Source organism: Hippopotamus amphibius, chromosome 8 (assembly GCF_030028045.1).
Source record: "Hippopotamus amphibius kiboko isolate mHipAmp2 chromosome 8, mHipAmp2.hap2, whole genome shotgun sequence".
In the NCBI taxonomy this organism is placed as follows: domain Eukaryota; kingdom Metazoa; phylum Chordata; class Mammalia; order Artiodactyla; family Hippopotamidae; genus Hippopotamus; species Hippopotamus amphibius.
This window is the reverse complement of record NC_080193.1, coordinates 73,322,524-73,348,930: the sequence shown is the minus strand read 5'-3', so window position 1 is coordinate 73,348,930 and position 26,407 is coordinate 73,322,524. Positions and strand designations below refer to the sequence as shown.

At 50.7% G+C, this 26,407-nt stretch overlaps 1 protein-coding gene across 5 annotated transcripts in view; it reads left to right on the top strand.

Moving 5' to 3' along the window:
• The window catches only part of AGAP1 (ArfGAP with GTPase domain, ankyrin repeat and PH domain 1), a 549,901-nt gene extending 525,256 nt beyond the window's left edge, over positions 1-24,645 (top strand). For all 5 annotated transcript variants that reach the window (XM_057744262.1, XM_057744263.1, XM_057744261.1 and 2 more), the window contains 2 exons: positions 14,144-14,399; positions 16,765-24,645. In XM_057744262.1, coding sequence (XP_057600245.1) covers positions 14,144-14,399; positions 16,765-16,968 — 460 coding nt within the window. In that variant the 3' untranslated portion in view covers positions 16,969-24,645. The remainder of the gene's footprint in view (positions 1-14,143; positions 14,400-16,764) is intronic.
• The last annotated feature ends 1,762 nt before the right edge of the window (positions 24,646-26,407 follow it).

The following is a 26,407-nucleotide window of genomic DNA, read 5'->3' as shown; positions in this document are numbered from 1 at the left end:
CCGGACCCTGCTTCAACCCTGTGCTCAGACTCAGCGTTGAGACCAGTCCCAGTCTGCACCTCCTGATGTGACAGGGGAGCACGTGCCGCCTGTGTAGTGTTCTCAAGGAAAATTCATGACCCGAATCAAATCAGATAAAATGGGGTGGGGGACCTTCTACAGTAGAAATAGCTTGGCATCCTCGAAAAAATCAAGGTAATGAAAAACCCAAAAAGGAGAGAGGGGTGTTCGGAGGGGCTGTTTGTTAGATTAGAGGAGATGAAAGAAATTAGGGTGACCAAGTGCTCATTGACTGACTTCTGAATTGGAAGAAAAATTCAAGTCTAGAGGACATTTTGAGATCATTTGGGGAAAACTGAATATGGACCACATATTATCAATAATAATGTTATATTATTTTTGAGTTCCTTGGTTGTAATAGTATAAACCATCAAAATGCAGGCACAGAATGTCGGAGTCTCACACAGGGGCATCTGTGTGAGGGAATAAGAGAGCACTCAGATTCTGGATTTTATCTTTATGGTAAAATACATATAACATCAAATTTACAATTTTAATCAATGTTAAGTGTACAGTCCAGTGGTAGTAAGTACATTCACGTTGTCATGCGGCCATCACCACCATCCTTCTCCAGAACTTTCTCATCTTCCCAAACTGAAACTCTGTCCCCATTAAACACGAACTCCCATCACCTCTCCCCCAGCCCTTGACAGCCACCCTTCTTTCTGCCTCTGTGAATTGGACTACTCTCGGGATCATACAGTATTTTTCTGCGTGTGACTGGCTTATTGCACTTAGCATAACGTGCTCAAAATTCACAAATGTTGCAGCCTATATCAGAATTCCCTTCATTTTTAAGGCTAAATAATATTTCCACTGCATAGATAGACTGTGTTTTGTTCCTCTCTCGATGAATATTTGAGTTGCACCTCTTGGCTTTTGTGAGTAATGCTGCTATCAACACAGATGTACAAATATCCCTTCAAGAACCTTCTTTCTGTTCTTCAGGCTATAAACCCAGAATTGGAACTGCTGGATCCTGCCGTGATTCTGTGTAATTTTGTGAGGCGCCTCCGTACTGTTTTCCCAGATTCTGGATTTTTGACACATTTAAAATAGTGTTGGCCGTCTCAATTAAATCCTTTTTTTTCTAAAAGCCTTTTTAAAGTGTCTCAAACATCCTAACGCACAAGGACACTTGGAAGAGCATGGGCTTGGGAGCAGAGACTCCCCCTAGTCTCCTGGCTGCCCCCACAAGCGGTCCTGCCTTGGACAAAACCATCCTCAGGAAGGGACTGGGCGGATGGGGTTCCCAGTTATGTCAGGTTTTAAAATATATTTGGGGGATAGGTGTGCGGTGGTAGCTGGTTCTTAACTTTGCCAAGTTAGGAAATTAAGTAAATCATTTACTATCACCGTGATTTCATGAAAGGACATGTTAGCATCCAGAAGGCAGAGAGGATGTAGCATCAGGAAAAGAACTGCCTTAAAAATTAAGAAATGTAGCTTCATGGAAACCTCGCTCCAGTGGATTGGTGATAGCTTTGCCAGCATCCGATACTTGAAAGCAACTGGCCTATGCCAGCCTGGCTAGAGAATTTAGGGAGCTTAACGCAGAATGAAACTCTGGGACCCTTGTCCAGTAATTAGCAGGAATTTCAAGACAGCAACCATAGAACATTAAACTAAGGTCAGGCCCCTTCTGAGCACAGGGTGCAGTTGCAGAGCTTACACCCAGATGAAGCCAGCCTCGGGCTAGTGAACCCCTGAGGTCTTCTTCATGCCACTGTTCTAAGATTCCCTCTCCAGGAAAAAGCTGAGCAGATAGAATCGAACATCACCATTAATGTTTGTTTGTTTGTTTGTTATTTAGGTTGCTCCAGGTCTTAGTTGCAGCAGGTGGACTTCTTAGTTCCCCGACCAGGGATCGAACCCAGGCCCCCTGCATTGGGAGCATACAGTCTCACCCACTGGACCACCAGGGAAGTCCCCATTAATGTTTTAATGTCTTAATATCAAAGACAATGCCATTGGGCAAGTTAAACTCTGTGTCAGTTGTGGAAAATAAAACATCTGACCAGTTTCTGCCCTCTGATCCCATTAGATAGAGGTTTGGTGATTTTAAGGAAAGAATTTAGCTCTAGCTTGTTTAATAATGATGCTTTCCTTACTCTAGAGAATTCACATATACATTCCTGATGAATCATCTCATGATCAGCCCCACCCCTTCACAACCAAAGTTAGAAAAAAATACTGCCTATGGATGTGCAGATTTGGGTCTAATATTTTTAACATTTAAGATTAGTTGAGAATGAAAAACCAGCGTTCTTCGTTTGTTGAGTTTTCTCTAAGGGGGTAGAGGTATCTAGTCTTTGATAAAATTCCACTTGTCATTACATTGGAATAGAATTCTTCTTGGCCCACGTGAACGATGCTGGCAGCCCATCCCCATTGGAAGGCATGTCAGTCAAGCTGACCCCTAATCCTGTTAGCATTTTTCAGCACGTTTTTCTGTTTTCATATTTTGAAAAAAGATAGCATGCAAATTTGTCCTAAATGTCTTTATTCATTTGCAAATGCTCTGAATGCTTTTCCTCTTTTAAAATCTGTTTTGTTGTTATTGTTTTGTTTATTCCATTGGTGAGGAACCATGTGATTCTTCCAATCCCCTCCGTGCCCCGCCCCAAGAAAAATTAAAAGGAAATCTATGTTAAGATGATTCTTTCTTGTTTAAAAATCAATCGTCTTGGGTCTTAAAAAATAATAATATTACCAAGGATTGTAGTTCTTAAAGCCACTCAGCAGTTTTTACTAGAAACCTACTCAGAATTCTCCATCAGTTTCCAAATGTGTCCCCTCCCTCTCTCCATGTTTCATGACCACTTAGCCAGCAGGTCTTTGAGAAGCTACCAGGTTGTGCTTGGCCCCCTGCCCCACTTCATCCTGTCCCTCGATTTTTCCTTTAAGAGGAGCTGTGGAGGTTTTGCTCCCTGGTGTTTAAAGGGCACTGGTGCACACCCGGCAAAGGCTTATATCCATTTTACAGTATTCCGAGCGGAGGAAAAGGGCCATTTCTCTTCCCTTATCTGTTTATGATGTGATATGTTCCAAAGCTGATCCCATCAGCCACTGTTATGGTGAACTTAATTCGCTGTGATGGGGGTCCTACCACCAGGGCTGCCGAGAGTGCCGCCGAGGTGAGTCCCGTTTCATGCCACATTACACGGAATCTAGGACCGCCTCCCTTGACTGGCTCAGGCTCCCTCTCACTTGGCGCACATTTATCGGAATTTATGCTTTAAAACAGTTGTCTGCATTTTTTCTAATGTTGAACTACAGAAACATCCAGTGTGTGCATGGCTGCTGCCGCTTAGCTAGGGTTACTATGTAAAAACACACACTCGATTTGCAAATTAACTCACAAACTTAATTTGTCAGACTAGCTTTGCACAGAATAATAAAGATGTCTGTGCTAAAATCCCAACGAGATGAACTATGTCTGTGAATGGAAGTGATGAGGAGGAGGCGTGTGAAAGTGGAGGTGGGGTACTGTGGCCACGTTTCCCCTTAACGTCCCATGTTTTGTTGTTTTATTTTACAATAGATTAGAAAATAGGGGGAAATAGGGAAAATTTTGAAATAAAAAATATTTTCAATACAAATATTGACCATAAAAAACGTTGAAAATCTTAAAAATTGAAAAGAATATTGAAACTATTTCAGCTGCTTCTGAAAGCAACCTGAGGTTTTGCCTTTTTCCACTAGTGTAACGTGCTTCTGAAAGTGATCCCCTTAAGAGTCAGACTTTCTCTACAAGGCTCTCAGTGGCCCCATCCTGCCTCCTACCCCCCTGCACCTGCCCCCTGCACGCGGCCTCTGTTCTCCCTGTGAACTGCCCCCAGCTCTCTCCATTGCCTCCGGAAGACAGCCTCCCACCCCAGCCCTGCCTCCCCTTGACCCGCACCCACCCTTTCTAACCTGGTGGCCTCCTGAGTAGACAGTTACAGGTTTGACATGGGTGGGCTCTGGGGACTGTGATTCCAGGGACCAGCAAATGAATGTCAGCAGGTTCTTTCATTCTGGGAGGAATTTCCCATAAATGGAGCCTGAGAAAGCAGAGCAGGTCGCTCGCAGCAGGCCTGTGAGGGAGTGAGACTCTCTGGGCCACCTGCCGGGCACTGGTTCCTCCTCTGTGGGCCACGGTGCTAGTGGCAGCAGGACAGCATCTCTGCCTTGCCTGCAAGTGGCAGCAAGGTTGAGCTGGTCCCAGACACGATGGTTGAAAGCTATGAGTGGATGGCGGCCCTGGGTGCTACTCAGTGTACAGATTTATTTGTCCAAACAGAAAGCTCAGGGCAGGCATTCCTTTGCATAGACCCAGTGAGAGGGGAGCTGTCTGGCCCGACAGTGCGGGGCTCACCCAGGCCCTGTGGGGCAGCGAACACCTCCATCCATCATTTACCTCCCGAGCGGATGCTCCTGGGGGCCTTAAACTTCAGAGTCAGCCTCTCCCAGGGGGGAACCAAGGCCCCCGCGAGGCTGGGTGCAGCCGCCCTCCCCGAGAGGCCTGGGTCTCTTCTTCCCTGCGAGCACCGGCACATCGCAGACACCTAACAAGCTGTGGGAGTTGAGCCTGGTTTTGTTCATTAACTCACCTGGTGCCTCTTCACTCCCGGGCCAGCACAAGCTGATGACCCAGCCTGCCATCTGCTTCATTCCTGCTTTGAGGTTACAAAGCAAAATCCTTGTCCATTGCCTCAAAACTTTAGAGAGATGATGTTGTATTTGCGTCACTGCTTGTATCCTGGGATATATTCCCACTCGGCCTGGTCGGGTTCCAAACAGGCAGGTGCTGGGAGGTGCCCAGTGCCCATGACAGCAAAGCCACGAGGGCCCCAGGCCTCCACCTGGACTTTGGACTAAGATGTAGGGGGAGACTAGCGCCCTTACCCTCACCTTCTGGGACGACGCAGGGCTGAGCCCGCGTGCGTGCAGGGCCTACACCTGAGCCCAGGACCTCACTCCTGGGCTGCCCGGGCCGGCACCTGCCCCCACTCCCACCTGCCACCACCACCTGCCGCCTGGCACACTTACCTGTGACTCGCCAAACTAATAAGCCTAATACAGTTGACTTTATTTAATTAATAATGACCCCATTCTGTTCCTCCGAGCTCATAAAGCACCCTGCAGGTTGGCAAAAACACTCATAATATTGATCCAAAGTCAGGCGGGATATTTATTTTGTCTTTGCCCCGTGAGCATAAATCCTTGTCCGTTGCCTCCTGCTCTCTGCATGTGGGGTTTACAGTGGCCAGTTTCTTAAAAGCTTTTGGTAATTAAGGACTAAATAGCCATCGGTCTTTGTTGACCGCCCTCCCCCATCCAGAGGCCGGGCCCCCTTGGCAACGGGGCTGGGGGAGAAAGCATGCATGCCGGGCTTGCAGTGGGCCGGGGTCTTTCCCTGCAGAGAGAGGAGGCCTCTCTGTTTTCCTAACATATTGTTCCAGCCCCCTCTACCATGCCTCCCCTCCCAGTTCCTGTTTTGCTTGAGGCCAAAAGACACTTGGGAAATTCCTTGCTGCTAGCTAGCGCTTTCTTTCCTCTTCCTGTCCTCTTGGGTCACCGTTTAAAGCCGTGCAGGTCTCCTCCAGTTTCTCCTCCTCAACCCCAAGGGCATTCCTCCACTTCGATATACTTTGCTACAGAATCTCCTTTAAAATCACTGTTGAGGGACTTCCCTGGTGGTCCCGTGGTTAAGGCTCCAAGCTTCCAGGGCAGGGGGCATGGGTTCCATCCCTGGTCAGGGAACTAAGATCCCACATGCCACACTGTGCGGCCAAATAAACGAATAAATAAATAAAATCACTATTGAAAAATCCTTTCCCACCCGGGGAGGGGGAAAGAAAAAAGATGTTTCCAAAATGAGCAATGGGACAAGCACCCAAAAAGTGCTTGGCCTTTGGACATTTGGGGGAGGGTTTCCCATCAAAATGAACATATTAGACTTGACACTGAGAGGGCTTTGGGGAAAGGCCATTCCTGCCCAGTGTCTTAGCCAGAGAGAGCCTCGTTTGTGGAGATGGGAAGACTGAGGCCAAAATCACCACGGGACCACTCCCCACGTCACCCCAAAATATTGTCCATCCTGCCTCAAAGATGGGCCCCTTGAGGACCCATGCGGTGTCTGGTCAGGGCTCCAGTGTTTGCTCCTGGGACCACAAAACGCTGCTGAAAGCCAATCAGAAGCTTTGTGGTTATTTGCTAAAACGGTCTTTCCTGGGAATCCGACCCACCCACCTCGTTACCCCTTGGCAGCCTGCTGGACCCCCCCCCCCCCCCGCCAGGCCCCAAATGCAGCTGGTGGCAGCTGAGAGTGGCCACGCGCTTGTAGCCCACCAGCACACGAGGGACGGAGCGGGGGACGCAAGCCGCATCAGGACTGCGTTTCTCCGGGGAGGGTGGCCTGGGTCACGTGCGGCTCTAACTCAGCCCCAGGTTTCCCATAGGGATTTGAGGCCCGTGCTGCCCTTCGCCCCTCGCTGACTGCATGCATTTGCAGTGCTCTGCTGACGTCATGGCCATCGACTGGTGACAGGTCCCACTGGAGCCAGCCGCCTGGAGAGCCTACTGTCCCGTCTTGAGTGCTGGCGTCTGCACTGGCTTCCGTTCCTCTCGGTCAGCCACACACACACACACACACACACACACACATTGGTGATTTCCTTTCTCTTCATTCTGCATTTATTGTTATTCCCAAATAATTTTGGTAAGAAAAAAAAAATGGGAGGGAAAAACCAACAGATTGTCTAGATCAGTGCTACCCTCTGCAGGGATGGAAATGTTCTAGATCCAGTGATAGAGACGTTCTTGATCCTCTGCACTGCCCAAGACAGCAGTCGCCAGCCCAGTTCCACTGCGCACTTGCCCTGTGTGATGCATCTAGACGAGCTGGACTTGTTATTTTATCTCGATTAATTTACCCCCCACCCCAGGTGGCAGTGTGTCTTGTGCTGCCCCCTGGGTGGTACAGCTCTAGATTCTCAGAAGCAACCCGCACCTGACCCATCACCAGGTGGTGAGATGGTTGAAGGGGGCAGGCGGAGTGCTGGGGACTCAGCTGGAATCCTACGACCCAGGTAACTGCCTTCCAGACAGGATCGAGTTTCCTTATTTGGGAGGCGGCAGAGGCCAGAGGAAGGGCTCAGGCAGTAACCACCGGGGACAGCCACTTGGCCATCACAGGGTCAGGGACCCAGCAAGACTTTCTTCACCTTCTAAAACGAGGGTGATGGTGGCAGGATTTACCCCACCAGTTGTTGTCAGAATGAAACCAGGTAATTGCTCGGCCCAACGGCTAACACGTCAGAGGTGCTTAATAAATATTAGCTCTGATGCTACTGGGGATTTTCCTGGTCTGTGTAGCAGAGTCCAGCTGTCTTAAAAAATGGCCTATCCGTGGATTGATCACCAAACGCCCATCACTTGGCTCATGCTGAATTGTAAATAAAGGTCGAGAAAAGATGAGAAAGGCTTAAGGTTTACTATAAAACAGCAAACAGGGATTGACATATACACACTACTATATATAAAATAGATAACTGATAAGGACCTACATATAACACAGAGAACTCTACTCAGTACTCTGTAATGACCTATATGAGATAAGAACCTAAAAAAGGGTGGATATGTATATGTATAACTGATTCGCTGTGCTGTACACCTGAAACTAACACAACATTGCAAATCAACTATACTCCAATAAAAATAAAAAGAAAGATACCAAAAAACAAACCCCCAAAACAGCAAACATTGTTGAGGACAACGTCCTAGGCATTTCACATAGGCAAGACATCCCGCTGCAGTGTTTCTGTTCACTGGGCTAAGACGGCACTGGTCCCTGTATTGGGCAGGCTGAAGTGCTGGGGACACCCACCCCTTCCCGTGACACCCCTTCAGTTACTCGAGGGCAGATAAACCCTCACAATGGGTAGCTTTGTCCCCACTGCGATCACGCACAATGCTGTCACATGGCTGGTCATGCCCCCGTGGCATCCTTGGTTCCTGGATGCCTGCAGACCTCCCCTGGCCAGCCACGTCCCCCCAGAGCTGAGCACTGCAGTGGTCTTCCAGCGACCCTCGCCGCAGGACTGGCCCCAGGATGCCCGGTAGAACCCGGTCCAGCCACACGTGTTGATCAGCTGCATCCTTAGGCCGTTGCCGCAGAGATGGGAATACAGCTCCACTTCCCCTCATCCCTGACCTCCCACGTCGTCTTCTGCAAACGTAAATGCTCGTTTTTGCCCCCCACCTGCTTTTCTCGACTCCAGCCTTGATCCTGTCGTGGTCTGAGTTAGCCGTCCTTGACGTGTGAGCATCACCTGCTGTATATTAATAGGCCCCAGGGGTTGCTGTCACCACAGTGGATGGGAGGGGACCGGAGTCAGCCTCGCTTACACTCAGGTGCCTGCGGGCTAGAAAGCCCTCCTGCCCTCTCCCGCCGGTCCCCACAGGCTGGGAATGCTCAGCGTCCATCCTTCTCCAGGGAGGAGCTGCAGCCAGCCCCCCGCCCGGTCTTGAAGGGGTCTGGGAGCCGCATCCCAACTCCCCAGCTGGGGCTGCTCCCATCTGCAGCCAGGTCCAGCCTGGATGGTGCAGGGTTTCCCAGGTCTTCACATCCGGCAGCCGTCATTCAAAAAAGGAAAAGCCGTGTCTGTCAGTTCCAGACTCCACCCGTTATCCCATCTTCTGAAGCTTGGCCCAGAAATGACCCCTCTCCCTTCCTGAAGCCTTTCCTTTATGTCATGATTTCCCAAAATACGGCCACAGCTCTGCTGTCACACATGCATGGTGTTCAGCATTCGACATGTAGGTCACTCGCGAGAACATGGAGGGTGTTTCAGGGTCAGGAATCATCAGCAGAGCCGGTTACTTTGTCATCAGCATCACTGTTTCTGTCAGCACTGTCACAGTAAGCGCTCCTGCAGCTTGGAGACAGCACCTCCTCAGCGGGGCCTCGCAGTATTTCCTGGTGCTGGCAGTTGATTGCGTTTGGCAGGCACTAAATCTGCGGGTTGCAGGTGAGGCATGCCCCAGGGATTGCCTTTGGTGGAGCCTCGGCCGAGTCAACACCCCTCAAGGTCAAGTGCAGCAAAGGCTCTTCTGTCGGGCTGCAGGCCTCGCAAGCCAGCTGAGCCCGGCAGACCCCGTAGGACGCTGGACTCGCAGCTTCCGAGACCTGGGCCTCTCCTGCCCTCTGATTCTGTGCTGGCCCGGGGCTCACACCCCAGGCAGTCTCCTGGGCCCAGAGGGCATGGAGGGCCACCTAGAAGGTGGTTCATCTTAGGCAAGAAGGAGAGAATGTATTTACTACTGTGCCTTCGATTGTATCTTGCCTTTCTCTTTGGGGGGATTGGGTCGGCGTCTTTTTTCTGATTAGTGGCCCGTTCTCTCATTTTCCCTGCTCCCGTGCGGTTGATTTATTTAAAGGTGTGTCAGCACAGGGCTCAAATGAGGAGCTGGGCCTCCTCCTTTCTGCTGACGGCCAGCCATGCCAATAATTCATTTTTTAGCTCATTAGCTAACGGAGGCTGTGAGCAGCGGGCCTCCAGGGGACTGGAATGAGGTGAGGTGATCTACTGCCGGCTACACTGCTCTTGAACTGGCCTTCCCTGGGGAAAATGAAAGACTGGGCAGAGGCAGGCCAGGGATCCCAGAAGCAAGATTGGGACATCAGAGTCACCATTAGGGTATCTGTGCTTTGGCATCATGGTTTCTTGGGGCAAATGGTTTTAGACAGAATATTCTTGCAGAAAAGGAGGCACTGTCAGAGTATCCATCTTTCATGTGTTAACTATTGCACAGAAGCCAAGTGGAACCAATGGACCACGTGGCTGTCCAGTGTATCAGTCAGAACAGCTGCTGTAACAAAATACCATAGATGGGGAGAGAGGGGTTAGGGGGGTTAAATAATTGAAATTCATTTTCTCACAGTTTTGGAGGCTGAAAGCCCAAGGTCAGGGTGTGGCAGGATTGGTTTCTGTTGAGGCCTCTTCCTGGCCTGCAGACACACTTGCTGGCTGTGTCCTCACATGGCCTCTCCTCTGTGCACGCAGAGAGAGAGCTCCATGCTGTCTTTTCCTCTTATACTGACCAGGACCAAGACCTCATTCAACCTTGATTAGTTCCTGAACGCTCTATTTCCAAATATAGTAACATTGCAGGAGCGGGGGCGAAGGCTTCAACACGTGAATCTGGGGGGAACGTAATTCAGTCCATAACAAGGAGGGCTTTAGATGCCTCAAGGCCATGGGCAGAGGCCAACAGGACTTGGCCCCAGAGCCCCTGACAGCTCTGGGGTGGTTTGAATTTGCTGAGCATTCATCACCCCCGTGTCTCAGGCCCCCAGCACCCTGGAGTGGGAGCCCTGCAGGACACCTATGGATTTGTTAAGCACTCTGGCCAGGGGCCCCACCCCACCCCACTGAGCACATTGACTTTGAGAAGCTTAAAGCACCCAGCAGGAATTTCAGGCCCCACCCCCGTGCCACCAACACCACCTCGTCACCCACGCCACCCCCACAGTGAGCTCGTGTGCATGACAGCAACGCGAATCATGAGAGATGTTATCCTCTCCAGTCATCACGACACCCACGGCTGCCCTTTATCAGGTGACTGCTGTGTATGGCCAGCACATCATCCGAACACATGGCTTCAAATCCCAAAACCACCTTGCCCACCGTAGACATCCCTGTGCCCGTTTTACAGGTGAGGAAACGAGGGTCCAAGAAGTTACTGAAGTTGCAAAAGTCTGCACCACAAAGAAGAGCACAGCGAGCACATAAACCCCAGCCTCTCCAGTGCTGGAAACCGCTGCCTTTTAGGTCAACGTCAATTCTCTTTTCCCTCCCTCTGGGCACTGTAGAAAGTAGGTAGAACGAAGCTTTCCTGCTAGTTTGCTAGCGTGGACAGTGACCACAGGATGTGGGCTGTGATAATATTACGCGCGGATGCTGCGTTGGGGGCTGCTGAACTAGCTCCCACAGAACACAAACGTTCCTGAGTTGGATTTCAACTGCAGAGAAGAAGCATGCCTGACACAGACTCGAGGCCCAGCGGCCTGCTCTCTTTTGCTGTCTGGCCTCCTGGTGTCTGAAAAAAAACACTGAAACATCGCAGTCCTGCAGGACCCAGAAGCCAGCACCGAATGCTTATTTTTAAATAACGCAAGAAGTTTTGGTGAAGAGCCAGGGTTCTGTCAGATCATAAAAACCACGCGTTGAACAGACCTAGGGGCACCCCCGATGGAGGTGAGGGGCCACGTGGACGTGGGGCTGGGGGAGGCGGACCCACAGAGAAGGCTGCCTAGAGGCTTTCTCTGGTTTTGTCTCCTTACAGTGTTCCTTGGGGACAGTTCCCAGGATCAAGCCTGTTTTCTGTATTTGAGTTGCTGGGGGTTCTGAAGCCCTTACAATAACCATCACCCTGCTCCAAGCTAAGGAAGCCCACGCCTCGGCCCTTCCCCTGTTCCTAATTTCACATGCACCATCTCAGAGTCTTCCTCTTAAAGAAGCCTCCCCAAATGGTATGTGTCTTCAGCCCCACAAAACCTGACCTGCCTCTATTATATATTGCAAACAACGCTGATTTTTAAAAGCAAAGAACAGCTTAAATGCCTTATCATTCAGTTGCGTGTCGAGTTCAGTGAATTCAGGTGAGCTTGTTGGGGAGGGGCGGGGGGGGAGGGGCAAGAGAACACACTGACCACGGGAGAGGAGCCAGAGGCTGTGGGTCTGACCTGTTCTTCGGCTGGGGTATTCGAATATGAAAAAGAAAATGGAATCATTGCAGTTAGGACTGTAGCTGCTATGTTCCGTCTTCTGGTTTATCCCTGAATGACTTGGCAATGAGTATTAAAATCAACCGGAGCAGAATAAAAGAGGTCTGATTTTAATGGCTACCCAAAAATGAGAATTAGCAGATTGGAACTTGAAAATCTGGACGTATCCCCCCACCACTGTCCCTTTTCATTTAATTCACGTTTTGCTCTTTGGCGATTTATGAAATGCATCAACATATGTTAATACATTTTAAATAAGGTTTTTAAATAATGTGAATAACGCGGCCCGTCCTGGGGTTTTTGTGTTTCACCTCCTCCTGTATTTTCAAGATGTTGCTGGCTCTTTTGTGCTAGTATTTTGGCCCAATGAGGGATGGTGTGCAGCTGGCCTCCCCCCAGAGCTGTGGGTGCTGGTGTGTGCTCTTAGCTGCAGCCACGTGTTGGTCCTGGAAATCTCCGAATGAAAAGGGTCGGGGGTCGCTCTGGGGTCACTCGTATGGACCAGGAAGTGAAGCAAAACTAATCCAGATTTACTCCTGGAAGAATTTGTTTGCCTAAGTATTTAAAAACAGATTAGGGCTAACCCGACACTAGATCACTAGGAGCAATGTAAACACGGGTAAAAGGTGTAAACAGGGCCTTTTTTCTGTACTTGGGAAGGAAAAATGTCATGGGTAACGAGTTTTCTTTCTGGAGCCTGGCGGAGGCCCCAGGTGATTCCTCTGTGTGGTTTGTAGCTGTGTACCCTGCTGACTTTCCTGGAGAAAACGCTGGATTTTAAGAGGGCAGTTGTGATTCAGTGTATATGCAAGTCTCTGTGGGTAAATTATAGTCGCTCCTTATCTGTAGGGCTTCTGCTTCTTCTTTCATCACCCTCATCAAAAAGCGTCTGCCCGGCCTAAGGTCCCCACCCCATTCCCAGTTCCTCCAATGCCCCCTCCCCCGCCCCGGCCTCATTCTGTTCTGGGACTCTCTCATTTCAAGAGCTACTTGTGAAATCTCACTTCTGTCTTCTGCATTTTTTTGCCCTTTTTTTCCCCCAGGCAGTGCTGCAGTCTTGAGGATTACTGAGTTGTTTTCAGTGGTTTTCACCTTTATTAGAGGAGCCAACACCCAAATCCATCATTAGTGGCCCGAGTGCAGGAGTAGAGGGCCCGGGTCGTTTCCTTCTGGTCAATATAAACACACCTTGCTGTCAGTTTCCTTTTCTCTCTTTCTTCAGCTCTTTTTTCCCATCCTGCCCCCTCCTCTTTTCCCCAGCCCTCCTTCCAGATGTCTTAGGCAGCATCCTGTCCTCTTTGGGCCCCAGAGAGGGGGACTGTTGTCACTCCCACCCAGCTGGGGTTGTGCTCTTGGGGGAGGGGCACCAGCTGTCACACTCATGGCTCCCCACACCCCAAGGCCCCCTACACCCCTCCCCAACGTCCTCCTGCCCTCTGCACCCGAACTCAGCTCTGGTGTCAGGGGCTGCCTGCCTGGCCTCCTAGGCCGGGTCCCAGCCCACTTTCCCTGGAAACCCAGCTGCTCTTTGTCGTGAAGGAAATGCTGACGTCTCCACTGAGGCTCCCCCAGGTATCCAAGGGATCACAGAATCCAGCAGGGTCATAAGCTTCACTTGCATTTCTTTTCCAAACTCCCCACTGGAGTCGCTGCCCTTTTCTATGTGGTCTGTAGCAACATTTTCTTCCACGGGAGTGTGTATAGACCCCCAAGCTCACACACCAAGCCCCCTCCCTCCCGGGCCAGTGAGCTGAGAGCTAAGCCCTCAAGGTCACAGCAGGTCGGGGAGCCCGCCGGCAACCCTGCCCCCTGGACTCCAGCCGAGTGACCTGTAATCCTGGCTCTGACTGTGGCTGCTCACAACGGCTCGGGCCTCTGGGCCTGTGGCACCTGTCCTGCGTTGAGCAGGACACTGGGCAGCGGGGCGGTTCTTCTGGGGCCACAGAAAGCAAAAGAAATCACATGAGAGCTCAAGGCTGATCCCTGGTTCTCACACCTTAGGGCATCAGCATCCCCTGCAGGGCTGGTTAAAACACATCCCAGGGGTTCTGATTCCAGCGGACTGGGGCAGGGCCTGAGAACCTGCATCTCTAACAGGTGCCCAGGTGGTGCTCCTGGTGGAGAACCGCTTTGTACACTGTAGTAAAGCCTTTCCCGGGGAGGGGGGGGGGGGCTTCCTGGTGCCGGGTGAAGACACTTGTCGCCACCCCCTGGACCACATATCACACAGGGTGGTGGCAGGGTAGAGGGATGCGGCCTCAGTTCTGCCCCGGAAGTGTGACCTTGTCTGTCTGGTGGCTCTTGCAGGGAAGAGAAGGAGTGGTGGATCCGGGCCAAGTACGAGCAGAAGCTCTTCCTGGCCCCGCTGCCGTGCCTGGAGCTGTCCCTGGGCCAGCACCTGCTGCGGGCCACCGCCGACGAGGACCTGCGGACAGTCATCTTGCTGCTGGCACACGGCTCCCGGGACGAGGTGAACGAGACCTGCGGGGAGGGCGACGGCCGCACGGCGCTGCACCTGGCCTGCCGGAAGGGCAATGTGGTCCTGGCCCAGCTCCTTATCTGGGTAGGTTGCCCGTGTGCCTGGCGGGGAGCCGAGTTGTGGCAGGCTTAGTGCTGCTCCGTGGGCATCATTCTGGGGGAAGGCTATTGTCACCCACCTGGAAGTGGGAAGCACTAGGAATAGGGAATTTAGGATTTGGGGAGGGAGGACTGCCTTTCAGCCCCCCCCCCCCCCCCCCCCCGCGCTGTGTGAGGCCACACACAGGGCACCAATTAAAAAGGGAGGAATGAAGTCTCCTTACGCGCTGGCACAGGGGTTCACTTGGCACAGCATTTGCTAGCGTTTCTGCGGAGTTCATCTCTGTGATGACCCCCGGTTGGGTTTTGAATAGTTGGTGATGTCCATCTTGTTCCTTTTACAATAAACGCCCATCATCTGTTTTGGGGGGAAGGGGTGGAGAGAGAGGATACAAACTGAATGGTTTATATGCTTTTCCCATGACCACACCTTCGGATTTTTCATTCACATAAGACCAAGATGCTGGACCCTACACTTTGAGATTTGATGTGGTAGGAGTTTGTCAAAGGGCTTCTTCTGGACTCTTCTGATTCATTTACACTGGGGAAAGTTATCTTTTTAATTTCTGTTGAAGCATTTGCCATGCAACTTGAATGGGGAGAAGAAAGGGAGAAAATGATTGTGCCGGCCAGGAGCTGCTTCTGAGATGCCCACACACCCTGCGTGGCAGCTGCCTGCATGCCTTTGGGGTCCTCAGCCACGGCAGGTCCCCATTTGAAGGGTGTCAGCTGCTCCCTGAGAGGGTCCCTGGGTGGAGAAGGGAGGTGTGTGGTCACCAGGAGTGGGACACTGTCCAGAGGTGGGTCACCTGCTGGGGACTCTTCTGTTCCCACCCCTAGGGCAAGGGACGGGTCTGTCCAACACAGCTGAGGACGATGCCAGTTTCTACATATTTTTACCTGATTCTTGGGATGGGTGTGGTAGGGGGATTAGATGCACAGATTTCAGAATGACGCAATGTTCAGCTTCATGTTAGCAGACGCATGAGTCTGCTGGGGCTGCCCTGACAAAATGCCACAGACTGGGGGGCGTAAGCAACAGAAATTTATTTTCTCACAGTTCTGGAGGCCAGAAGTCCAAGGTCAAGGTGAGGGCAGGGTCTTTTTTTCCTGAGGCCTCTGTCCTTGGCTTGCAGACAGCTGACTTCTCATTGTGTCCTCATAGGGCCTTTCCTCTGTGTGCACACACATCCCTGGTATCTCTGTCTTCTTATAAAGACACAGGTTATATTGGATTAGGACCCCCCATATGACCTCAGTTAACCTTAATTATCTCTTTTAAGTCCCTGTCTCCAAATACAGGCACATTCCAAAGTAATGCGGGTTGGGTCTTAAACATATGAATTTGGGGGGAACACAGTTCCATTAACAGATTGCATGCCATCTTTTCCCTCTCAAATTGCCCAAGAGTTCCTTTAATGCTAAAGCTTCCTGAAGACCAGAGATGAGACTCCCATCCGTGGTGGTGGAAAAAGTGGACATCAGTCCTCCCTTTCTCCAGAGCCGGAAGCTTAAAAATATTTGTGTAATTTAATCTCATATTTCCCCTTTTAGTCATCACTCTGACAGTCAGAGATGCTGAGAAAGATTCAATATAAGGATGTACATCACAGCACTGTTTAGACCAATGACAACTTTAAAACACAATGTGTAGCCCCCGAGGACAGAGTAACTGAATTACATTCACACAGAGGAATACTAGGTGGCCGTTAAGTGTCGTGCTTTTGAATAATTTTTAATGATCTGAGAAAATGATCAGAGCATCATGTTCAGTAAAAAATAAAAAGATACAAATTATTTGTGCAAGTTTTATCTCAGTCTCTCATATATGTGTTTAGATTCAAAGAAAAATCATTAGAAGGAAATCTGCTGAAATATTAACCAAGATTATCTCTGAATAGCAAGATTATAGGTGATTTTTTCTTCCTATTACCTGTGTGTTTCCTACAATGAAAATGAATTGCCTCTTAGATCAAAAAAGTGATCACTTTTTGTGTTTACAGTTAGAAAGCCAAAATATCAATAGAAAATGCAAGACTAGGGTTATCCTTGGTTCACTTCTGTTGCACAGGGGAGGAGTTTTTAGATGCAAAAAGCACATTCTTCCCTTAAAAGAATACACCAGGGCGGGGCGGGGAGGGAGGGGTGTGTGCGGGCAGGATACACCGGGGAGGGGGCACGGGATGCCAGGCTGTGCCAGGGACACTGGACACTGTCTCCCCCGCCGGTTCCTGGTAGCGCATCCCGGGGTCCGTATCCCGGCCAGCTGCGTGCATGCGTGCACGCGGGGTTGAGCAAGCCACCCTGTCCCCTACCCCCATGACCCTGACGTGGCTCTCTTGCCTCCGCAGTACGGGGTGGATGTGATGGCCCGCGACGCGCACGGGAACACGGCGCTGGCCTACGCGCGGCAGGCCTCCAGCCAGGAGTGCACCGACGTCCTGCTGCAGTACGGCTGCCCCGACGAGCGCTTCGTGCTCATGGCCACCCCCAACCTGTCCAGGAAGAACAATAACCGGAACAACAGCGGCGGGAGGGTGCCCACCATCATCTGAGGACCGGCGGTGCCTACAGCCTCCCGTGCACCCTGGGGAGTCACACCACGTGAGTCCCGTCGCGTCCCCTCACTCCTCCCGGTGGTCCCCAGCCACCCGCCCCCCACCCCCTCTCATTCCCAGCGAAATCACAAAACCCAGACGGTCCTCAAGGGGCGAAGAGGAGACCCGGAGGCTGCAGCATCGATTCCTTTGCATAAACTCCCCTGATCGACACACAGGAGCACCAGTGGGCCTGGGTTTGTCGATGGTAGCACAGGGCACCGGACCCTGGTCCATCCGGTGGCCAGGAGACGGAGCACGGCACAAGGGACGGAACACGGGGGGAGGGAGGCACGCGGCCAGGAGAAGGGGTAGCTCTCCTTACCTGGCAGTTAAGCACATCAGTACATTTCACCTCCACCAAACGGAACACTTGGATTTCATCTCTTCTCCGAGGAGCTTGACGGCATAAATCAGAAGCAAGCAGAGTTTGTCAGGTTTGAAGCCCCTATGATGGTATGTGTCAAATCAGTTGTAGCTAATCTGTCCAGGGAGAATACTGGCTTCATTACACTTGTATAGTTGAGTTCTTCCAGCATTACCGCTGTTTAATAGAACATGATTAGTCATCACCGAGAAGAAAGCATATTAGCCGAGGAGGTAGTTACACAGCATGCTCTGATGATTGCCACGATGGGATTGCAATACTCTTAGACGCATCATATTATCCCAGACATGTTCTTTCAGGCCCTCGGAGCCCTCCTTTCTAAATTCACTGTCATAATTTAGTATCTGTTTAATTTTTCAGTCCAAAGAGAGGAAATCAGTTGCCGAGTATTATTTGACTGCAGTCTCCTTGCACAAAAAACAAAATGGAAAAAAATAAATGAGACTGACTTGAAAGTTCAACAGGAAATCACAAATTCGGCTAACAACAACATTTTGAGCACATTTAGTGAACTAAGTAAATGCGTAAAAGGCTATTTTTTGCCCAAACCGGAGAGATACTTTGTGTCCTTTTGCCAAGGTGGGTGTCTGGGGTCTCAGTCACTCCGGCCCACATCACCCAAGTCACACAGGCTTCTGTATTCTGTCTTTAGATGAGATGTGTTGAAAATCTATTTGAATAAAAGAAGTTCATAAATATGCATTGATTTTTGTACAGACAAATGGCACCTCTGTTAATTTATAAATTGAACTGGATGTGAACTAATAACATGCAACTAGTTGAAATAAGAGGGTTACAGATCATTGTACATGGGAAATATTCCCGGCAGTAAACACTTCCATTAATGTGATCTACAGCTTTTAAAAAGGAGCATATCAGAATAAGATGGTGGTACAATTTGCTTATTAAAATCAAGAAAGGGGGGAAAAAAACATATTAAAGGGGGAAAGAGCCATGTGATTCCTCATTTACTGAAAGCACGATGTAGATCTGATACTACTTTAGCCAACCCAGAGGCAGGGGCTGTGGCAAGGTAGGGGGTGACTTTCCAAATCCCAGACCTGGGCGTTTTGCAAAGGTCCATCCTGACCACTGCTGCCGATTTGGGGGGCACAGACTGACTCATGAGACTCCCTCGGACTTTTTTTTTTACCTGGTGGCCAGGCCCATCGTTTTAGTACATCACCCAATTTGCCATCCTCATGGTTTTGGCTGCTTCAGACTTCAGCCACCTTCAACTTGGTGGCCAAACGTAGTAAACTAGATCAAGGCACCTTAGGTGAAAAAGGAAAGGGGCACCTGTGCCTTGAGCCCTTTGGCAGTATGACGGGGGGAGAGGTGTCACCTTGAAGGCCGGCACAGGACTGATGCAGCACAGAGACACAGGGCCGCGATCACCCTGCCGCCTCCGGGGCAGTTCCTTGTTCTCATATATTAAACCTTCTATTTTGTAAGAGTTTTTCCTCTTCATTCACTTAAAAAAAAAATATTAAAGTAGGTGGCGAAAAAAATAAAGCTGTACACAATTTCTACGTGGGTCAGTGTTTCATGGGCATTTGTAACCTTGATGCAGCTCAGTGGGACTCGGCAGTCTCCCAGGATAACAGCTCGGAAGCCGCCAGCCTGGGAGCCTTGACAACAGCTCTATAATCCCTCCACCTGATTTTTAATTCTGTGTTTCATCGCTGTGTGGTTGTTTTAAATGTGAATAGAGGAGAAAAAAAAAGGTCCTTCCTATTTTTGAAGAACATATTACTGTTCTAATCCAGCCACACACATTGGCTTCCCCGTTAGCATAGACGTTATGTAGTGAACGCAGATAGAGTATACACGAAATTCTTAAATTATTTCACTGTAGTTAATTCCCGCCATAGGAATGCTTTATCATAGTGAAGCCTTCTTTTGAAAAGAGACGGAATTCCTTGTAAGGCTTCTCTTTGGGATGTATATGAGTGTGTACAGATGATTATATGTGTTTATAATATAATATTTTCCCAGATGACTTCTTTTTTCACTTAGCCTTTCATGACCTGAATGCTAGACTGGTTTCTTCCCTTCCTTCCCTCCAGAGCTGGGACTTCATTGATTTCTCCCTAGACAGCTCGACCCCTGTCCTGCTATTTTTAGCCATGCTGATCTGCTCCAGGAGGCAGCCTGCTTTCTTGAGCCCGAGTTTTGGCAACAGAGAAAAGGCGGTAGCAGGTTTCAAGGGTTTTCTTTTAAAATAAAGGGGATAGGTGGCTCGTCTGTTTGTATTTCAGTGTCAAACCAGAAGTCCTTTCTTTGCTGACAGCGTTCTCATTCCCATCTTAAAGCCTTACTAACACCAAGGCCGAAAAGCGAGGACCCAGGGCCAGTGTTAGAAATAACGAGTTTGGGAAGGGGGTCGAGTTTTCACAGTTTATGTCCACGTAAGTTCAGGGCTATGACAGTGACACAGGAAGTCACCACTGCAGAAGCCACGTAACCTTTGCTATTCAGAATTAGAATTTTTCCTTGACGAGAAACCCACTGGCTGGGGAAGGCATGTGATCAGGCGGCCACGCGTGAGGGTACCTGCACAGGTGATCTGGATGTATCGCAGACCTCTCTGGGTTTCTCCCGTGGCCAAGAGAACCCTGCAGAGAAAGGAGTCTTGATTCTGACGATGCACGGGTGGACCTCGAGTACTAGGGCGGACAGATAGACGGTTTACCAAGCCAGAGTCCCAGGTCCCTCCTGTCTCCTGTCTTCCCAGGACATGAGCAGTCAAGGGGGAGCAAATGATGTCATCGCCGTGAGTCTTTGGTCCCGTAAGTAGGTGCAGTTTCCTGTCCCCACTGGACTCCACGGAAAGCAGGTGGGGGCAGCAGGCGCTTGCTGACGGTGGGGCTGTCCGGTGCAGGAGAGAGCAGCTCCTCCTGAATTACTCTGGCCTGGAATCCTTAGAGCATCACCTTTCCTGCAGAGCCATGAGCCTAGGCTGTGGCCCTTGCCGCACCAGTGCAGGGCCATGCACTTCTGCCCGCCGCTCCTCTGAGGTTTTGTGCAGCCTCATGTGGTCTATCTGGACCCAGCCTCAGCCTCCGGCATCAGCTCCCGGCCTCCTGGTTTGGGGCCACCTGCCCACATTCAGGGTCATTCCCCATGTTTGCGAAGGAGCTGTTGCTACTTCATTAGGGGAGAGCAGTCCAATGAGAAAGGCAGGCCTGGGGCCAAGCGGACCTGGTTTCACCTGGCCTGACCCACCTGAGCGGCACCCAGCTTCCCGGGGTCCTTCCTCGGCTGTAAAACCTTGTGGCCTTGCAGGGGGTGGTGATGTTTAGACCGGTGTAGTACGTGCCAGCCCGACACCCAGCCAGGGGCAGGGTACTCAGGAGAACAGAACGTGGGTAGGACAGGGGCCAGGACACCTGCCCGGGAGCCAGCGCCCTGGGGGTTGGTGCCTGGGGCGCTGTGGCAGCCTCTGCCAGCCCCCACCCCATCTCTGCCGAGCCCAATGGAGCCCCTTCCTGCCCATGTGTCAGAGGAGGGAGTGAGGCTTTCCGAGGAACCCTGCTCCTGGGCAGCCCCACCTTCACGTCAGCATACTCACCGCAATGCGCCCTCCAGCCTCCGAGTTTGATTTTCTAGAGGAAGGGAAGGTGAGAGTCTCCATCACGCCGTTCACTTCCACTGCTTCTGGCCGAGACCGCCCTTCTCTCTCCCTCACCTTCTGCTATATTGTAGGTCCCAAGGCCTCCCTCCTTCAGCACCTCCTCCGGCCCCAAGAGGCCGCTGGACACACTCGTGTTTGGACCCCATTAAGTGTCCTTTTTTCCTGCTTCCCCTTAAAACCAGAGCTGCCTGCAGGGCACCCTGGGCTCCATGGCCTCCCTCCCTCTCTCTCTCTCTCTCTCTTTCTGCCCCTCACTGAGCTTGTGTGGTTGGTTGGTGAGCTGTCTTCCCTTTCAAGAGTGACTTTCACCTTGTCCTATGCCTGCCCTTGGTGGTCACATCTTTCCCCTTCCCAGTGGCCGTTGTCTCCTGCCCAACCCCTGGCCCGAGCTTTGCTCACGGGTAACGTAGGCCCCCTTGGCTCCAACCCCACCAATTCTTTCTCTTTGCATTTAGAATGTTCTGGAAGCAAGACGGGGCAATCCACATTCCCAGCTGGGGAGACTCAGAAGCCTTGCAACAATGTAGGTCCTCTGTGAGTAAGTAGGGTCAGGTCTCAAAAACTTCTCAGAAGGCACAGGTGATTGGAAAGCAAATCCGTTACCTCTGGATGGGCTGCTTCCCCTCCCCCCACGTCCTCTCTGTTTACATCCGTCACGCGCCCCGCAAGGTCACGGCCACTTTTCTCGAACTCCCCTAGATTGTATTTATGTCCTTCAAGCAAACAGATTGGAAAGCCGTCAGGAAGGAATTCAGATAGAAACGTGCTGAAGATACACATCTTTCTTTCCCAGGAAATATAATTTATTTCTGACTGCCTCCTCGAACATGGGCTTCACACGTTGTGAAGTCGTGTCTTGGAGTGGTTTTTCCCCCTCATCCTTCACCAAAAAGCTAAATAAGGGCCGTTGGCAGTGAGACTTGCATTTTTCTCTTTTAGCCATTATTTAGCCATGGTTTTTTTTGGATTCCCCATGTGGCTATCCTCAGGAAGCCCTGTGGTCAGTGGGTCTTTGGTGTGGGCTCTACCCCAGCCAGGCCAGGGCCGCCAGGTGAGGCCTGCTGCGGGCCAGGTCTGTCCCCGCTCAGCTCTGTGCCCTATGCTGATGGGCCCTTTGTCCTTCCAAGTTTCTAAATCAGGTTGCCTTTCAGTCAGGACGTCAGATTCCTTCCAGTTACGCAGACGAGAGACGCAGGGCCGGTTAGTCACTTAGGGTAGATGAGAACAGTGCTCAGACTTTCAGTTCCATCAGTGCCAGGAAGTAGGCACTGGAACCCAAGTTGCTGTGACACCCGAGAGAGAAACGTTGCCACTCAGGGCCAGCACCCCCACGTTGGACGTTCAACCACCTAAGACATGATTATCCCCAAACCACCGATTTTCTCCCCCTTAGAAAAGAAATGCTGTCCTGAAATAGATTTTTGTAAAAAAACATGAATAAATTCCCTGTCTCATTTTGGATGTCTGCTGCTTTTTAAACATAGATTGACACTTTTTTCCAGTTTGGCTTTTTCAGTTTGGACTCAAGTTGAAATTAGAGGACATTTCATCAGCAGGGGATTCTGTAAAATGAAAAAGTCTGTTTTTAATCTGTGATTTTTTTTTTAAAGCCCAGGTTTTAGAAGTATTTCTGTTTCACCAGTGTAGTAAGCACCCTCCTCAAAACAAGGGTACAGTAACCAGAAACTTACCACATTTCACTTATGAGGTGTTGTTTTTGTTGACAGCAATTGGTTTGGGGGTTTGCGCCCTTTTGGTAAAAATGTCCTTGTCTGAGGCCCTCATCCCATCTGAAAAAAGTTCTTAGGTGCCAGGGAGAGGGCAGAGTTGGGGCAGGCGTGCCCAGCAGAGACCCAAGGTGGCTCTAAAGGCTGCAGATGTACAAGTGTGAGGCTGCCCCATTAAAGGGACAGGAGTGCTGGCTTCCAGCTATGGGACACCTGGCACCCGGCAAGTGCTGGCCGTGTGCGAGGCGAGGCGCCTGTATGAGTGAGAGGTGGGCTCGAGGCTTGTCTTGTGCTGGGCCTGGCTGTGGCGTCTGTAGAGGACCCCCAAGGGTCGTGATCAAGGAATAGGAGAGAGCCTCGTCTGTCCGAGTGCATTTAGGATCGATCCAGATTTCAGTGTCGGTGAGCATTCCAAGACCTTCATCTTGAGATGCAGATGAAAGAAAGGAACCAAACAAGATGTGAAAAGGCTGGGGAGTCTTTGGAATGGAGCAAGCCCCCTTAACACACCCGCTGTCGGGAACAGTCGCCCCCAAATCAGGTCATGCCCCTGTCTCCCTAGTGCCAGACAGCATCCACACCGGCCCAGAAGCTAATGTCTAAGCTGGTTCAAATACTCTTGGAAAAAGGAGACTCTGCCCAACCCCTGGAAGCTCACAGTCAGCACTGGCTTGAGGAAGTTAAAGGCGTGTCAGGGCTGAATAAAGGACGTCCCAGGTCTCCCCATGCCTGGTAGGATGCCTGTGTTAGAAACCCTGAGCTCCGGCTTCGTGCAAAGACCTTGGTGGGTGGCCCAACCGGGGACACTGCTCTCAGCTCTGCATCTGACAGTCTGCTGAGTCGCCCGGGGAAAGGGTACATGCCGCTTGGGAGGACAGAGGCTGGACCCAGGGCCCCATGAGCTGGGGATGAGCCGGGGAGTTAGCTCTTACTCACTGCTCATGTGAGCACATCATGCACCTCCCAGCCCGCAGTCCCACCCCCCGGGCCCCGGCAGTTTTCTCACCAGGACTAATAAGGGTGCAGTGGTGGACCTGAGCGAGGCTCGGGGCTGTCCCGTGGTGGTGAGGCAGTGGTACCCTTAGAAACTTCTGTATGGCAGTTCACGCATCTTGGTCTTAGAAATAATGCCTTCTCCAAACCTTGAAAAGCAGCAGGGTTTCTCTTCTCCGACTGGGTTTTGTGTCTAAAAGATAGCAAATTCTCAAGGCTGCTGCCCCGCCCTTGCTTGTGCACCCACGTGCTGGGGATGCCGTGTGCACTGGATTAAAGGTGCTCTGCTGAGCCCCGGAAGGCCCGGGCTGGCGGCCCCGGGAAGGGCTGGAATTTGGCCACACCAGCCACAGGCACCGCTGCGTGGGTCCTAGGGAGTGGCTTCCTGCCCCAGACAACCCCCACTCTCCTGTCCCTGACTTGGAACCAGGTTCTTATCTTGCTCCTGGGTGTGTTTCTGAAAGGGAAGCCTGAGCAGGTCAAAGGTGATGACTGAGGGCATTTTTAGGAGGGAACAGGGAAGGCCGCACCTCGGCACATTTTAGCACATTTCTCTGTTTCTGTAAATAGCCATGTATAGAAGATGGAAGAGTAGCCTGGGGTTTATCCAGAGATGGCTTTTTTTTTTTTTTTTTTTTGGTTGTTTTTATATTACCTCATTCAGCAAGTTTATGTTTCACAATGACTCAATGATGCTTTATTTATATTGTTTGTACTGTAATTAAAACCATTGACAGACATTTCACTTGGCTTGTTATTTCATATGATCTTGTTTTGATTAAATATGCCAGTTTGTATTTTCCTGCCTTGGGATTTTTTGTGTCAGCTGTACAGTATTCTAAGGGGGAAAAAAAAGAAAAAGAAAAATGTGTAAAGTAATGGAGAGAGGTGGCTATAGTGTAGAGGCCTCTTTCTAATAAAGAAATGAAAATATGTCTACACTGTTTCCGTGGAGTTTTTCTTGGGGTTTTTTTTTTTTTGGGGGGGGGGTGGAGGGGTTATTTGTCATGATTAATTGGGTTTCTTTTCCCAGACGAGTGCTTACTAGAGGGGTTCGGCTAGGCCCAGGCAGCCCCGTGCATGAGGAAACTGGCCCAAAGTGCTACAGTCATGGCAAGAGGGAAAAAACAAAGCTCTTCTGACTTTTTTATTTACAAGAAACTCCAAGAGGCCTGGTTCCTCCAGCCAGGGATCAGCGGGGTGCAGAAGTTCTGATACATCACATGCTTCTGATGTCCCTTTGCACTGGACCCACCCTGCCCCACATGTGTGATAAGGATTCAGCGGTGGCTAGGAAATAAAGCCATCCCAGGACGATGCTACTACAAATTTTATTAAAATTTTCTCATGCAAAATATGATCTATCTTTATCCCCCAAATCAGAAAAGTATAAAGAAGGTAAAACTCACCCCAAATGCTGCCGCCCAGATGTTACTACTGTTAGTGATCTGAGCACCTTCCAGACCCTTCTCTCTGCAGGCAGATGGCTTTCCCCCCCTCACCCCCCAATCTTCCATGTCAGTAAAGTTAGAGCCACATGATCGCAGGACATGCTAGTATTTACAGTTTCTGTTGAGATTTCCCTGTGGTAAGGGGCGCCTACAGCTCCACAAAGGGTCTTGTGAATTGTGCAACACTGAAGGGGACGCCATCCTTGGGGGGTGGCATGCCACATAGCCACGTGATCACATGCCACACAGCCACGTGATCACATGCCACACAGCCACGTGATCACATGACCCCCAACAGGCCAAATTCAAACCATGACAAAAGTGACCTGTCTCCTAGGAAATAAGCCAAAAAACGACAAAGAAATGTGCTTTTAGGAGGAATCAGTTCCATTCACACGCATATTGGTTATCTATTTGGTAAGAGATTTACAAAACAGCTCTTTAAATAAGGGAAGACACCTGCAGGTAGGCAGGCCAGGCCTGCATGCACAGTTCCAGAAGGCCATCGAGGTCCAACCTCCTCCCAGCCACCTGGTCAACCATTGTTTTCAGGTGCTCCTCACCTCCGGGCCTCCACAGAGGGCGAGTCCATGTCCAGTGTCTGCCTTCCAGGTGGAGAAAAGGGAAGGGCAGCTGAGTCGGCCCACTACTGAGACCCCGTTGGCCAGACCAGGCCGCATCACTCATGGCTGCAAGGGGGGCTCGGTGAGGTGGGTCTGGTGGTGGAAGAGGGGTGAGCAGTGTTGAGTGGGCAGCCCTCGGTCTCTGCGCCTCCACCCGTGGGTTTCCACAAAATCCAAACACACCCTTCTGTCAACACACAGACTCCCCTGAGAGCTGCCTGGGGGCAGGTTGCCCTGGACTCACCACTGCTCAGCAGTTCCTGGTCCGTCCTGGTCTGCCCCATCCCAACCGCTCCCACCTTTCCTCCAGTGCTCCCGAGTCAGCCTCAGAGCATCCATCTCCCTCCTGGAAAATCACAGCTTCTCCACCTTCGGGGTGGGGAACAGAATCACTCACCTTTCCAGGCCGAGGAATGTTCTGCCAGCTCAGTAAGGTAACAAAAGCGAGACTGGGTGCCTAGATTTTACAGCCGCGATTTTTTAAGTGATCATATACAGTGCTAGCCAGGCTACCGCGGGACTGTCCCTAACACGCTATTGGTGGAAACAAAGTAAAACAGCATTTCTGCACAGCGATG